At 42.1% G+C, this 16,462-nt stretch overlaps 2 protein-coding genes and 1 non-coding gene across 3 annotated transcripts; 1 reads left to right on the top strand and 2 right to left on the bottom strand.

Moving 5' to 3' along the window:
• Positions 1 to 2,841: 2,841 nt before the first annotated feature.
• On the bottom strand, positions 2,842 to 5,456 carry tmem141 (transmembrane protein 141). The gene is made up of 5 exons (XM_085463793.1): positions 5,293 to 5,456; positions 5,071 to 5,137; positions 3,545 to 3,628; positions 3,310 to 3,420; positions 2,842 to 3,107 (listed from the first exon to the last, which is right to left on the bottom strand). The coding sequence occupies exons 1-5, from the start codon at positions 5,344 to 5,346 to the stop codon at positions 3,046 to 3,048; spliced, it is 378 nt and encodes a 125-aa protein (XP_085319919.1). The 5' UTR covers positions 5,347 to 5,456; the 3' UTR covers positions 2,842 to 3,045.
• Positions 5,457 to 7,829: 2,373 nt separating this feature from the next.
• On the top strand, positions 7,830 to 7,902 carry trnak-uuu (transfer RNA lysine (anticodon UUU)). Its single transcript has one exon. It is a non-coding gene; the product is annotated as a tRNA-Lys (tRNA).
• Positions 7,903 to 12,284: 4,382 nt separating this feature from the next.
• zmynd19 (zinc finger, MYND-type containing 19) lies at positions 12,285 to 15,259 on the bottom strand. Its single transcript, XM_085463795.1, has 6 exons — positions 15,002 to 15,259; positions 13,902 to 13,961; positions 13,711 to 13,817; positions 12,915 to 13,055; positions 12,586 to 12,766; positions 12,285 to 12,493 (listed from the first exon to the last, which is right to left on the bottom strand). Exons 1-6 carry the CDS (start codon positions 15,050 to 15,052, stop codon positions 12,350 to 12,352), a joined length of 684 nt encoding a protein of 227 aa, XP_085319921.1. The 5' UTR covers positions 15,053 to 15,259; the 3' UTR covers positions 12,285 to 12,349.
• Positions 15,260 to 16,462: the final 1,203 nt, after the last annotated feature.

Below are 16,462 nucleotides of genomic sequence, written 5' to 3' on the forward strand. Positions count from 1 at the left end.
ATTCACTTGTATTTTTATTTTTTATTCCTATTTATTCTATTTATCCCCTTTGTATATTTTATTTATATTTGTCTCTGTATTTATATATATGTGTGTGTGTGTGTGTGTGTGTGTGTGTGTGTGTGTGTGTGTGTGTGTGTGTGTATATAACAATTCTGTAACTGTAACTTCGGTCGTTGCTGTGCTTTTTTTTTGGAAGTCGAATTTCCCAGAGGAACCCACCCGAGGGATTAATAAAGTTCTATCTTATCTTATCTTATCTTATCTTAGATGGTACCTTCCCAAAGGAAAAAGTACTATAGCTTACTAGGGTATATTAGACTTAATAGTTAATATATACAGTAATGGACTTTTATTAATTTTACATCAGATTAAAATTTTGGGTGTAAGATTCAAATAATTATTTATTAAAAGCTAGACATTTTAAATGAGAATAAGAAAGAAAAGTATGTCTTTGTGCCCCCTTTTCCCTGTTCGTGCCCTATCGCCCCCCCCCCTGGCTAAACTTTGCTAGATCCGCCCCTGCACAGTTACTAGCCGTCAGCTGCGTAGAAAAGGATATCCTGGTGTAGAAAGTAATATTAAATAAATTCTAACAACAGCTTATCAAGCTTAAACGTGCTGCTGTTGTTCAGCCGCTGGTTTCGTCTTTCTGGTGCAAAGTGGGCCAAAAGCAAAGAAGAGAGACAGACTCACAACAGAAAAGCCGATCAGCTGATCATTGATCAGTTTCATGATTGAAGTAGCAGCAGGAGAGGGAGGAAGAGAGAAGAGCCAGTCGCTCCATATATCGGTTGTTAAGCTTAGCGTGGGAATGCTTTACAAACATTCAGAGATAAACTTAGACACTTGCTTTACTTCTCTCTGGGATCACTTCAGAGATGAAACGCTGGTTTGGTAGTGAGGCTACAAATACACACAGCCGCTCTATCACGTGACGCATACTGCTCCAACATGCTACGGTTATGAGCCGAGTTGCGCCGTGTTGCAAGTTTTGTGAGGTGCTTTTCTGATATTTAATGGATCGGATTACATTTTTTATTTCTCTCCGATATCCGATCCAGTAATTTAGGTCAGTATCGGACCGATACCGATACGTAATATCGGATCGGTCCATCTCTAGTACAAACCATGACGGGGGGTCATGGAGCCAAAAGTCCGGCAGTTTCAGCGCCACAGCGAACGTAGCTGCAACAGGAGGCGGAGGTCCGGCGGCCGCTGATGCATCCATAGCGGAGTCTGCGTTATCTGCGGCTCGTTGCATGCTCGAGTCAGGGGTCACCAATGTGGAGGTAAGCATCAACGACACAGAGCTCTCAGTTCTCACTCCTCCTTTATTCGTCTCCAACATAAACTGCGCATATCACGCCACAATACACAGGAACACACTTCCTATACACTGGGTGTAAGTGGAGCCCTCTACTGGTCCACCACAATATAACCATTTCAAACTATTTACAGAACAATCAGGTGTTCTGCATCAAAGAAGAAGGCACTTAAATTATTTATGCAACTCCAAAAAATTGTTTGTGTCCACTATAACACAGATGAGAACAGCACAGGGATAAACCTGCAGGTCTGACAGCAGGTGTGTCACTCAGTGTTTACACTACAATCTGCCTTTGGTGGCTTTAAGGCAGCAACTGTGATGTTCACTAGTAGAACTGACACACAAAACAAAACAACGACTACACCGCACACTAACTACACAAGACAACAAACTAACTTGAGACTCCAAACACCGTAAACGTCACAAATCTCTCACGTATCAAAACTCTCTGTCTCTCTTTCGCTCACTCCTAAAACTTCCCCCTCTTCCCAAACAACCAGATACCACATGTTGCCATGTGATTTTTTGATTGGTCCACACGGTACATTTTTCCACCAATAGGGAAGGAGTGTTTTTTCTTTTTCTTTTTTCACTCACAATCAAAGCGTGTTTGCTAGCGCTCTCCTTAGAAAAGGCTGTTTTTACCGTTTCTTCCCGGAGTAAACGCCAGTTCTATTCAGAAGAGAGAGAAAAACAAACAAACATCGGCTTTACGTGGCCTATCAACACAATTTAAAACCTGGTACATAGTTTGAAGTCCGCACGTTCGACCCAAGTTGAAATGGAGACTCTGGGTCCGTCGACCCCAGAGGGTTAAAGCCTTAAGTTGGCTAGTTATGTATCGGGCTAATGTTTAAAGCTTTCACTTGAGTAAATGAACTCATATTACTGCTAAGTAATGTTAGCCAAGTTCACAGCATATTCCATAATAGCGCTGCCATACTGCATCACACTCAGTGCATTTCAATCATTTCTCCAGCGAGTTTGACAGCTGGCAAAATAAAAATCATAATTTAAAAAAAAAATAAAAATAGCGTGTGTAACGTACACGCACTGGAATATTATTTACTAGGACTCATCATGCGACCGGAGAGCGCAAACTCCGCCATTTGTTCCATCAAACACTCATTAAAACAGCAACCTACAGGTATGTTAGCGCACTCATCCCCGACTGTCCGACGGAGGGGCGGGGTCACACGTTGAAACAGACACGAGGCAGCCCAGACGGCGAAATTTTGCTTTTACATTTTGCGACTCATTTTATTTCTCTATCTGATAAGAAAACTATTCAATCAGATAGTTATGTGTGGTGAATGAAATACAGTTACACTTTCAAGCACTTTTAAGCACCACATCTGAAATTCAAGCACTTTTCAAACCTTGAGAAGACAACATTAAAATTCAAGCATTTTCAAGGTTTCAAGCACCCGTACGAACCCTGTTAATAACAACAACACCGGATTACAAGCATTACATCTAATTCCTACTAAAAACCCACAACTAATTCCTGACCTCCGAGTCAGGAAAACCCAGGGTTTGTTTTTTTTTTAATCCACACATTGATACTGTTATGAAATTTAAGAGCTCCACAACCAGAATAAATATAATACACAATCATGTGGGCCATGCAAAATGTGCAGAGCACCACTGAGCTCTTTCTCTTTACATATTTATAATCTTTATATTGTAGATAATAAAATTTGTTTGAAACTTCTTCATTCCATCACGTCACCATATTTTGTCTTCTGTGGTGCTGTTGGTTCCTCTTGTTGGGGTACTGAAAGACAGTAAAGAGAAAGGTAGAGATGAAGCATACGGTCTTCATTTGGTGAATCATAAGTGATGAAATGATACGCGCCGATAACTTTTCTGATCATAAATCTATATACCTCAATAGGTTGACTCTTCAATCTTATATCCAAGACAACAGTTAACACAACATTAAATTCACATTTCATACAGTTCTGCACTGTGCTCACCTGGAGGTGGTGACCTGTCTGGGACTTTGCCTGTTTCTAGGAGCAACCAGAGGTCTGAGCATTTCTGCGTTTCCCAGCGAGTCACTGCGTAACTGCCCACTGATGATGCCACTGAGAGCACACAGGGGAGAGACAGTGGTTTCAGTGGCAGCACTGATGTAAGATCTACATTTGAGAGCTAAATACATTTCTTTATGTATTTTTAATAGCACAATCCAAATATTTTACTCCTCACCTATTGAAATGAGCAGGTTCCACTGAAGGGGATAAGGAAGCTTCCTCTGTAGGGCCTTCTGAATAGCAAAAAAACCTGCAACACCTGCACCAACAACACAACTCACTGTCACACATCTAAAACCAGGGAGAAACATTTACACTTGTAACTGTGCAGATTTTCTTATTGCTGCTGGTTGGTTTTTTTGTTTTGTTTTTTTCAATTAAACTAATTTCTAGGTTAAACCTAAAATGACAGATGACCTGACAGCTGAGTGGGTAGGACACAGACGGGTAAATGCCATCAGCAGTGGGCACTGGATTTGATTCCCAGCTGACTGGACATTCACTGTCATTCCCACACTTTCTTTCACTTTCTTGTCTCTTGTTGGCTCTGAATAAAACTGAAAATGCCAAACAGTCAAGCTTTTGTTTGGAGGATGGTAGGTGTACTAGTTTCCCTTGGACAAAAAAGGCATAAATCCTCTCACTGCACACTTTATTAGTACAAGGCCTTCAAAAATGGCTTATTTCTTTGTCCTATGTCCTTGTGTTTGAAACCAGTTCAAGATGACCTGACCTTTGTGACAGCCATTAGAAGATGGTTACACTGTGGTCACAGAGGAACGGACATGGTCAGTTACTGAAGCAGTGAGTTACTCTAGACTTCCTATCAACTCAAAGCAGGCTGGCCATTCTCCTCCAACCTCTGACATCAACAAGGTATTTTCAACCAGAAAAGTGCTGATCACGGGATATTTTGTCTTTTTCACACTATCCTCTATCAATCATAGAGACGGTTGTTACAATTTTTTTTACTAGGACAGCAGCTTCACCTTTCTTCCCCACACTGATGCTCAGTTTGAACTCCAGCAGGTCGTCCTGACCATGTCTACATGCCTAAATGCACTGAGTTGCTGCCATGTGATTGGCTGATTAGATATTTGCATTAAGAAACAGTTAAATCAATGTACATTACAAAGTGATCGGTGAGTATATTGTCAGAGCTATGTTTGGGTATCCTTCAGTACATTTCTGTTATCATTTCTTCATTAAATCATTTACAGTATGAACTGCTGGCATAAAAACAAAAACAGTCCAGGATGCTAAAAAGCAACATCAAAAACATAAATAGATATAATAACAACAATAGTTATTTTAACTTTAATAATACAATCATTTTCTCCCTGTGCTGAGATCAGTGTGATCATTGTGGGTGATACAGCTCCCTCTTATGGTACATTCTGTCTGCAAATCCTGACATCTGTATTGTTTGCCTACATTCACTTTGACCTTACTTCAGTGTCTTGATTTTCATTAAAAATGTCAACACAATGCAGAAAAAAATTTATAACAACTGAGGTTCAGAATTACACATAAAAACAGCAGCACTGACTGGGTCAAAGTTAGAGCAACACAGCCAACAAGAATTTGGATGAAAGCATGAAAGCATTAAGAATGTACAAATAGGAGAAAGTCAAAGATTGTAACATGGACTGAAATATTTCTTATTTTAAGTGTGTGACTTTTAATAAATAAAAGTATTACCCAGCACAAAGGTCCCAGACCCCTTCATGAAAGCATGAGACTGACAGGCGGCGTAGCTCTCCAAACCCTGAGAGACAACAAATAAAAACAGCTCTCACCTGTGTTACACATTTCTGTTGTATCAATGTGAGCAGCTGCTGGTTTATTCCAAGTGTGCAGAGGGACAGTGTCCTCCAGAGTGCACAGGTAATAAAAACGCATAAAAACAAACACAAAACCCACCGGATGTTTGGCCACCAACGCGTCGTCCACTTTGGTGAGCCCCAGATTAACCATGTTGAAGCTGGAGGTAACTTTTTTTATATATAAGAAATAACCACTTTAACTCATTCCCTAACTTCTTAGTCCACAGCTTGCTGTAGATGTACTATTATGAAAGTTCCGTGTTTGAGAACAACAAACACCGAAGAAGGAAAAATAGAGCAGTCTGTCCAAAACTGTGGCGTCATCTAATGGAGGGAGAGTGGTACTGCACCCTTGCTAACTCAAGGTAGCATTTTAGAGGTTGCAAGAAAGAAAAACACAAGAAAATACATACATGAATGAAATATATACTAACTCACTAACGCAAATATCTAATCAGCCAACCACATGGTGGGCATTGTCAGGAAAGGTAGTTTAACAGATTTTGATTGTGGTGTGGTTGTTGGTGCCAGACTGGCTGGTCTCAGGATTTCATAAACTGTTCATCTACTGGGTTTGTCCCACACAGCCATCTCTGGGGAAAGAGGAAATATGTATTGGTTCTGTGTGAGAAAATGCCTGGCTGAGGAAAAACAGCCACTTTTTGAGCTGCTGATAAGAAGGCAATGGTAACTTAAATAACCACTTGTTAAAACCAACGTATGCAGAAGAACATCTCTGAATACATAACATACCGAACCTAGAAGCAGACTGCCACTCCTGTCAACTAAGAACAGGAAACTGAGGCTACAAATCATGCAAGCTCCCAGAAGATTAAAACATTTTTAAAAAAAATCCTTGCCTGGTGTTGTGAAGTTCAACAGTAAGAAAAAATATATATATAATATGAGAGACAACAAACACTCATTCTGAAAGGAGTACTTATATATTAGAGAGGGTCCATTTAAGATTTTCCCCCAGACTGAAGAAATTTAAGTGCTGTACTTACACATGATGGGGAGATTTATCTTCTGCAGTGGTAAAGGTCCACAATTTAGAGCAACAGACAATACCAGCATTAAGTCGTGCAGTAGACAAGGAACACACACACACAAAGCAAAAAATGTATTCTTATGGAAATACACTTTCCTCATTTCCATAAGAATAAGGTTTTCTCCTCTTTGTTGTGCGCATGTGCAGAACCTGACCTCTGGGTGTTTCGGATGTTATCTCGACGTTTAAAAAAGATGGTTTAGCCAGTGCTACCCAAACTTCTTTGCCTAGCAGACACATAACAAAGGGCACCTAAACCACCACATGTGGCGCTTTCAGCACAAATGCAGACTTGAACTATCAAACTTTTCATTCAGGATTGTATTGATCTCCTTTGTTGGGTACCACTGGGCTTCACTGTTGAACTACTTCACCAAAATGGTCTCTAATCTATACTCAGAAATAAAAATTCTTCTTGTTAGCACTACAAAAATGTCAGATAGATCAAATCTCAATAATCTGCAAGTGCCCAGACTCTCTGCTGATGTCTGTGACCGGTCTGTTGAACTCTGACACCACAGTGGCCTAAAAGATTTAAAGACCTGAGAGCAGTTTCTGTCCTAGAAGAGAAAGAACAGGCAGATGGAAAGAATCCAACTGCTGAGACCCAAGAAACAACACCAAGGGTAGAGTTACAGGGAGGCCACAGCAGAGCATCCGAACATCTGTTGCTTGTTACAGAGGAGAGAAAACAAAGGGCAAAGGACTGCTGGAGATACATGAAGCATAGACTGTAAGAAAACATTAGCTCTCAAGGTGGTGACTGTGATGATGCATATAATGTTTCATTTATTATTCATCATACTTTCACAATAAGAGCATAAATATTGAGATTAAAAGTGAGCTAATAGGCTTAATAGGTTCAGTCAGTGCCAAAGCAACGTGATGGAAGACAGCAGCTCCATTAAAGAGCGACTTCCCCTTTAATCTTCTCAGCTTCTCTATTTTCATTCATATAACTAATAAAGAAATTTTTCACAATAAAATGTAAAATGTAACTGAAAATAAATACTGGGTCTGTTGCCTTGAAACAGAGTGATAAAATAGTAATAGCTCTGCCTCAGACAGTTGGGGTAAAATAATACAGCTGGTATGTTTTTGGTCAAATTTTGGGTTTGATACTCTTAAGTGTATTTATTTTTACTTAAAGTGGACTAGCTTTGCTGATTCACAGTTCAAAATAATCTCTTTCCTTCCATTTAAAGCAACTTGCTCCTGATTGGCTGCCCCTCTCAGGCAGCACTAATGACGTCAGTCATTATTGCAAACTAGCTACATTTTATATGCATCTTTTAAGACATCATATGCATGACAGAACATAAGCTGGTTTTTGTATCTTTAGTATTAATTTTAGTGGGTTATTTACAAGACATGCATATTTGTGAAGAGTTTGGTCTAAATTAAAACAATAATAATAATAATAATAATAATAATAATAATAATAATAATAATAATAATGAAAAGAATATTTTACCCCAGGAGGTCTTTTGGACTGAATGGAAACATATACAGCGGACATGAAAAAAATAGCTAACTACACTACATCCTGGTAAAGTCTACATTTTAGCTGAACACACGTCAGAGCCCGGATAGCTCAGTCGGTAGAGCATCAGACTTTTAATCTGAGGGTCCAGGGTTCAAGTCCCTGTTCGGGCGAGAAATTTTGACGCGGAAGAGAATGGAGCTGAGAAAACAAGTGCTGGAAGTTGAGGTAAAGATGGAGAAAGAAGTAGTAGCGAGCGGACTCTCCCGTACCTGATTTTGGTTTGTCCAAGTAACTGCAGGTTAGCCCTGACTCTTCTGTACTACTTCTGTACTTTTTATTTTATTTTATAAATGTCGTGTAATGTTTCTTTGTCGCGGAAATGTTCGTAATGACATAAAAAATATTATAAATGTTGTTCTGCTTCATTCTAACCGGCTGATTGGTTTGTTTTACACTCCTGGAAACACACAAAGGAAACCCGTTCAACCAATCACATTCATCGCACTTTGATCTGCGACAAACTGCAGCGATGTCCACAGCACGCTTTAATGTTTAAATGGATCCAGTTTAAAGTATCAGAGATCTAATGTGCTGCTGTCACCTTATAAATAATCAACAGCACTGGGAGCTCACTCAGTGACAAAATCATTAACTGTATTTAAGCTGATGAATTTGCATTTACAGCAGTGTTGGATTTTGCTGGTATATTTTTATGCTCTTTAGAGATTTTTTTATTACCCTTTGATGACATGTCTGGAGTAGGTGGCACTCACAGTGATGGTTTTCCGCGGAAGAAAAGTCATATGATCCGTGGACCTCCCTCCTCCCTTTCTGATTTGTCAAATGCTGCCAATGCCACCCTATTTGTGTGACTATTCATCTCAATCGTAAGTGAATTCAGAAAAGGGAAAGATGTCCCGGGTATGCTGAGTGAGGAAAGTTAGAGAATCGTAAAGTGCAGAGGAAGTGAGGGCAGCTATGAAGAGTGGAGAGAGAGCAGTTGCCTTTAAGACCAGATTATTTAACACCATGCTTGAAGAAATGAAGTGTTGATGGTCAAGAAGCAGGCTGATGTGCAGCGCTGTAATATCTAAAAGAGTTGTGAAAGAGTTGTTATGCTCAGTCATGAAGAGAAGTGATGAGCAGCAGTATGGCTGGTGCCAAGAGAGGAACTGTGGTACTGTATGAGGAAGTCTGGAGTGAGGGTGGTGAGACTGCGGTGAGGAGTGCAGTAGGATTGACACAGGTTTAAGATGGGGAGGTGGATTACATCACGTATTGACTTTGAGTTCATTTTCGTTTGCGATGGTGATGGACAGGTTGACAGATGAGGTCAGGCAGGAGTTTCTGTGGACTATGATGCTCACACCTGCAATGATGTATGGTTTTGAGGCAGCAGAAAGACAGCACATTTGTAAGTATAACTCGGGTGCGAACTGGTGACTGTAGATATTTTTGATCGGAGCATGACAAAGTTACACAGATGAATCCCCTCCACTCAATTAATGAATTATTTTAGTACTTGGAGGCATTTCTTTGTGATACCAAGAGTTCAGATAATCAAGACACTTTAGGAATCAACTGCTCCGTTCAGGAGTCACCACAGCGGATCATCTGCCTCCATCACCACTGTGATCTTCTTTCCCCCCCGCCTTAAAACACTATCCCTCCTCTGCACCAAAACCATGTCCAAACCCACTCGAGCTGAGCTGTCCATCTAATGTACTCATTTGTAATCCTAACTCCCAGAGAAAGACTGAGCATCTGCACCGCAGCCTCCTGTTTGTTATCACAGCAGGTCTCATTATGCTCCTCTAAACCTCTTTCACAAATAACCCTCTGACACTCATCTCCAACCACTCCACCCTGCCTGCACTCCCTTCTTGTGCCCTGTCCATTGCGTTGGATGTCAACCCCAGGTATTTAAACCTGTCCACCTTCCCTCTCATTCACCTTGTCTCGCTTTTATCACCGATCTCTGCAGTGCATACCTCTACCTGCTCCCTGCTCTCACTGTATGTGGCCCCTGTATGCACATCAAACCAAACTCCACCAAATGAGGTTCATTTTTATTTATTATCATTTAACATTGGAAAAGCAACTGTCGGTTATCCCAGTTGTACTTCCATTCACATATTGTAGCTCTTTATTTCTAGGTGATTAATGCGTATATTTTTACCCAAAAAAAAAAATAAAAATAATAAAAATTTATTTTAGACACAATCTGTACACGCTGTCCAAATCCACACCACACCCCTCACCTCATCTACGACAGGTATGCCAACACGAGAGCCAAATTTTAGTGCAGTGTTCAAAAACTTTCACATTCACACACGCGCACACACAAGGAAAGCAAATAAATCACATATACACATGCTTATTAAGTGTTGGGAATTCTCACCTAAGAAACAAGAGGACACATTAAGCAGGTGTGCATTGTAGGTAACACAAGGAAGGCAGGTGATTTGTGGATAAAGTCGACAAGGACCACCATGTCTATAAAAAAAAAAAAAAAAAGCTCCAGAGCAGGAAATGGTTCAGTTCATCAAACCACTTTCCAAAATTAAAGTCACAAAAAGAGGGCCGTGGGAGGGATTCAAGTTTTACACTCCAAGACACCTCTCACGTGGAAGATTGTTTTTTTGTCACATGACTGTGTGCAGTGTTCTCATGGGATTTACAAAAAAAAAAAAAACACTGGGAAGGCAACAGCCAGAACTCAATCATTCAATCATCCATCTAGAATCAGGAAAGTAAAATAAATCAAGTAACAGCGATGAAATGTTTCAGCCCATCTAACCTCATCACCTCACAGATATACAACAACAAAAAAAAAAGGTCCCACAATGAGCACTTTTTATAACGATGACTTATGCCTTCAAATATCACCAGGACAAAAGAAAGGTTCACAATCAATTTTTTAAAATAAATATAGCTCCATAGATAAGATTTTCTTCAAAAACAAAAAAAAAAAAAAAAAAAAAAACCCCTTACAAACACACATGCGAGAAACTGAGCACTAGCTCCTCCTCGCCAATCAATGCACACATTCAGCGTAACCCTGGAGATGTAAAAATACAGTTTGAAAAGGCAGGTGTCTGTTCGGAAGAAACAACCCCCTCCCCCCCAAAAAAACCCAGCAAACTGAGCCCAAGAGGGATTTATACCAGCTGACAGGAGTGGTAAGCTACGGAAGGTCAGAGAAGACTTTGGTAAAGATCCTTCTTACAGGTTAAGCTATTGAACATCAAATAATAAATTGCTTTTATATTACGCCATCAGTGCTCACTTTTACTGGGACAAATTGTGTGTAAGAGCATCAACAACACTGGTCGTACTGAAGCTGGTTTCTGCCAAAGTAGAAAAACAAACAAACAAAAACGCCAGTTACTTTCTCAGAAGACTGAGTTCATAAGTCAAAATTTCAACATAAATGCAATAAATTTAAAAATGTTTTAGTTTTGTTTGTTTCCACCCCAAATGTATTTATTTAATTTTTTTTTTTTTACAGTTGCAGAAACAAGCTTCCATAGAAACCACTTTTTTTTTTAATGTTAACTGGAAATTCTTAAAAAAAACAAAACAAAACAAAAAAAAAAAAAAAAAAAAACCCCACACACACACCACCTACTTCCAGCACAAACTGAAGTCTTTAACCATTAAAATTATATATATAAAAAATAAAAAAGTGACGCCTTTATTTGGCAGCTACTTTATTACAGAACAATGATCTTACTGTCAGACCACCAATTTATAATTAAATAGGACATTTTTAAATTAAGTAATATGGCCCCCTTTAAGTAGAGCAAAGATGTCAGTTAACCTCGACTCATTAGCAATGGTGACCCCCTCAAAGTCCTTTTTTGTACATGTTGGCAGCACAGGCGCTCACACACACACACACACAATACTGGTAGTGGGACTCTGTGAAATCTCTGATAATCTGTGTCGTTGTTTGCTGTGTGGGGAATACAGACAGGGAGGCCGCGGCGATGGCAGCTAAAGTGTCGATGACTGTGAGCGCAGCAGCCGTGTGCACGAGAGAGGTCAGAAAAGGGAGCGATACAGTGAAAAGGTCCATGTCCCATTGTACCAGCTGAATGACAGATGCTGCAGCCCCCCCAAGTCCCCTGTTTGGACAGACGAAGTGACACCCAATGGGATGACGGCGGTCTGTATTCCGACTGTGGTCCGGAGAAGCTTGTTCAGTTCATCAACAAGATGACTTTCTCCTCCTTACATACAAAACCGTAGCAGCAGGTAGTGCCCGAGGTTCTCCCTCGAGAGAAAACAAAGACCCCCCCCCCCAAAAAAAACAACAAAAACCAACAAACCGAAAAAAATAAATAAAAAAATCCCATCCCTGTCATCCACATGAAAAGCAAGCTATGGAGAATTACCAGTCCTGGGAAGTGGCAGATGTCTTTTTGCGTTACTCTCCGTGCCCTCGTCTTCTCAGTCCTGAACTCCTTCAATCACTCAACCAATCAACATTGTCTCTTCTCAGGAAGCCCCCCCCACCCCGCACTTAATCCCCGCTCCCCCTCCCAAGTGTAACCCCATTCCCTCCCCGATGATCATCCTCCTCCTCCCCTTCCAAGCAAGGATGAAGACGGATCACCGCTCGGGCTCAGACTCCAGGGCCAGCGCCCGCTTACGCTCGCGACACTGTTTCTTGTGGGCCGGCCAGTCCCTCTGCTGGCACTGGGACCCGCAGTAGCGCGCCACCTGGCAGCGGCCGCATATGTTGAACTCCCGCAGCTGTGGAAAGACAAGGAAGAAGATCATCTTTGGCTCTGAGAGCACGGAGCTTTCGAATGGGAATGCTTTGCTACACGAGTTGGAATACATACCCTCCTCTCAATGAGCGAACAAGGAGGGTAGTGACACTCGTAGTAGGTGCAAGAACACTCCTCTTCCTCCACCAGCTCCCCATTTGCGTTGTAGTAACGTGTGCGACTCAGCTCCAGATATTGCTCTTCCACAGGGTCGGCTGGTACCTGCTGGATAGCCAGCCAGTAGAGGGACTGCTCTCTGTACAGATAACATGAGAAATGTTCGGCATGCATTACTTGTTTGGATAACCCTGGAATAAATCACAAAAGGATTTAAGACTCATTTCCCCTCAACAGCAGTGTGTCCTTTCTAGCATTTTCACATGTACCTATAAGCAATGTTTTACCTCTGCTTGCTGGAAATCTCCTCTGGTTTAGGGCTCCAGCCTACTGGAACCAGTCGAAGGTTGTCTAGTCGGTTGTCCACCGTCACAGAGTTGATGTGGATAACTTGAAAACTAGGGGCGATGCCTCCTCTGTGCTTCTCCCTGGGTAAAGACATTAAAAGTTAGCCAGTCTGCAACCAGCAGGACGAAAATCTGACCTTTGATAAGAAGAGTGTTTATTCCAAGGACTCCTCAGTAAGGAGCTGATGCTAGCTCAGAACACTTCTTATCCAATATGAAGCGTTATTGAAAGCCAAGTCCACTACAGAGCTTGAGCATGCACTAGTTTACTATACAACCTCTATTTCTCACGACTAGTGATAAAACTGAAAAGCTAGCTCGCTAAACAGTTGATGGTTTAAGTGACACCTGTGTCGCTGCGCCGAGAGAATTCGTTTTGCCATTTTAGCCCCTTCCCCTACTTTTGTTAAGCTGAAGCAATTCTCATGAGCACCCACTTATCTTATCTGACAACTTTAACACTGATTAAACTAAGATGAGCCTTACAATGGAGGGCGCTTTCACAAGAAGCATGCTCATAGATTTTCCAGCAGAGGATAAACCACAGAAGAAGCCATTTCCAGCAGGCAGTTCCACATGTTTGATTTGGCAGGTTGTCTATTTTTAAATCCCAGATGCAAGTCCACAAGCTTGCAAACCTGAGACCTGTCGCTTGTTAAAGCAGTGTGTAAACGACTACGATATGCAGTCACAGAAGAAAAAAAACAACACCTTGACACAGTTTAAACAGACTTACCAGAGCAGCTCGTGCAGCGGCCTTCCTGCCCAGCGTCCTTTGCCGACGTCAAAAGCATAAGCAAAGATCTTAGCTCCATTGCCATCTGCATCTACTTCCATGCGTGCCTGGAAACAGAAAAACACTGCTCTATATTTTTTCTCAACTGTATCCGGATATCAGAGCAGTAGTGAAAAATCAAACACGCTTACCTCAAAGGCATAGTTCTCCACCAGTGGTATGTCCTGCTCATCGATCAGCGTGTACTTTGTCTGAAATAAGAAAATTCAGGTTCATTTTCATGTTTAAACCTACAACTGCAACAACAGCATCCCCACTCTCAGGGGAGCTTTATTGTTTGTGAATTAGCACTAGCAGAGTCATAAACGGGGGCACTACTTCTAGGACAAGTTTCAACCTTCCAAACTTTTTACACTGACCACAGCAGCAACACGTTTCTGAAGCAGTCCCAGTTGTCTCACAGACACCTGAGCTCTTCTCCAGCAACACAACATGAAGCAGATGAAACCTGTGTGACACTTTCTTCTTTCTATGATTGCATGTGTGTGGCGTTTCCACGAGTGACATCATGTTTACAGCTGAGTGACCGGAGCCCTGCCACTCAGCAGGTGGGCAACCGGCTGCTCACGGTTCAAATACGGTTTATTCCCAGTGTGTCCCGTGACTTCAGCGTTAGCAGCTGGGAGCGCTTTCTGACCCACCGCTCGCCACAGTTTCTGCTTCAAGCGTTAATTAGTACGATTAAAGCCAAAGCCGACACAGGCACAGATGTTGGGCAGTGTCGTCCTACCGGTGCTTTGTCACACTGCACAAAAGAATCAGTTGATGGCAATGGCTTCCTCATTAGCCGACACTTGAGGGTAATCCTAGTAACATGGCTAGCGTGGCTCTGCTAACTGCACCGCCGAGTGTTTGGGTATGACACGACCGCCGAGGGGTTTCCAGTCCACCGACAGCGGCTGTGACAAAAACTGAGCACGTGTTTACGTTTCTGGCGCTGTTTGGTCGTTAAATGTTAGCCAGCGGCTAGCGTAACGCGCTACATGCTAATTAGCGTTAGCGGCGGAGTTTGAGAAACCAGTCTGGCTCGGCACGGCCGGCTTTTCTAATCCGCTCAAACGCCTTTAAATCGGTAAAGCCGAACTACTCCCGCATTTGCGACTGCTTCATAATAAACAACTCTGTTGGCTAGAGCTGATTGAGCATCGCTAACTATATCTTTTCTGGTGACTTTTCTCTTCCCCGCGGGCCCTCCCCCGGCCGCACATGGCAGTCCTGGGATCCAGCTCACCTTCCCGGCCACACGGCCGAGCCGTACGATCCCGAGCTTGAAATCCGACATCAGGAGGACGGGCGGAGGCGACAAGAAGAAGCGTAGGGTCCAGCCTAAACTGTATTCAGGTTCAAAACCCGCCTCTTAGCCCCGTTTGCCAGGTTGCGTTAAATGGTTGGGTATATTCTGAGTCCGGATCTCTCCGGCAGCAGCCCAGCCTCGGTGACACACCGCCGCTGGCGCAGGAAAGCCGAACGAGCTGCCGCTGCTGGGAGGGGCGGGAGGTACCTCTAACCGCAGCGTCCAATCAAGCGTGGCGTTAAGGCTTTTTAATACAACACGTCACCTCACGCTGCCAAATAGGAAGCGGCAGTTTCAAAAGACCGCCTATTTTCAGTTATAACGTCATCACACTCTCGTGACCACTTCCAGCCATTTTCGCGCGAAATGTTTGATGGCTGGGTGGGATTATTGCAGAGGGCTTTGACGTCATGATGCGCCGTTTGCTGCTAAATTTGGCGACAGGCATTGAATGTGCATTGCGTAAGCCTATAGAGGAGGCTAACAATGATTCATAAGGTAAACACTGAGCCCAGTGGAATAAGAGAAACTGGTACACATGGATAAAAGAACATCATAAGACTGGAAAAATAGAGATAAATATAATAAAGAGAAAAGGACAAAAAAAAGAGTCAGTAGAAAGCTGGGCCACTTACTGTTCAGGATCAAGGATAAAGTACACAGTGTATTCAGTTTATAGCTCAATGCAAGAACAAAAACATAATAAAATGAGAAAATTGGCCAGTGTTCAGATGATAGTTTACTATTACTTTAGCATCTAAGGAGCAAAAAACAAATTGAAAAACCTGATATGGAGAGCTTAAAAAGGTAATTGCAGTTCTTTAGGTTTGTGAAGACGTTTCATCTTTCATTGATTAATTTGTTTTACTAACAAAAGGTGGAGAGTCCCGGTTATTTAAACCTTAGTGAGTGTTGTGTGCCATGGATATGGTCATTAACCAGTTATTGATCATGTGAGTAATCACATCATCAAGGTGTGAAAAAAGGGTGAAATCTTCACTGTCACCCGGGGTTATGGGTGAAATCACTGTGTGATCTTGGCTCAACCCATGTGAGCTACTGAAGTCACCTGAGTCAAGGCTGAGTGTGGAAGGGGGTTTAAGAGCCTGGGAAGGGATCTCAAGACTATGTTCTGGTAATGGGGTCAACGATGGTCGTTTACAGGGGATGTAGATGGGTGTCTTCACTCTTCTCTCGAACAATCTGTCATCTCGGTCCAAAATGTCAACATTTGCGTCCTCAAAAGACTGCCCATTGTCCTTTAAGTGCAGGCTTAGAGATGAGTCTTGGGCCCATGTGTTTGTGGGTTTTTTTTGCAGTTTGGTTTCTCTAATACTGAGGTATGAACACGCCTCACTGCACTGCCCAGCATACACTATGTTGTTTACCTTGTGTTTG

This window comes from Copadichromis virginalis, linkage group LG7, assembly GCF_057382275.1.
Source record: "Copadichromis virginalis isolate Kocher_CV1m ecotype Utaka linkage group LG7, C_Virginalis_male_GT1.1, whole genome shotgun sequence".
Lineage (NCBI taxonomy): Eukaryota > Metazoa > Chordata > Actinopteri > Cichliformes > Cichlidae > Copadichromis > Copadichromis virginalis.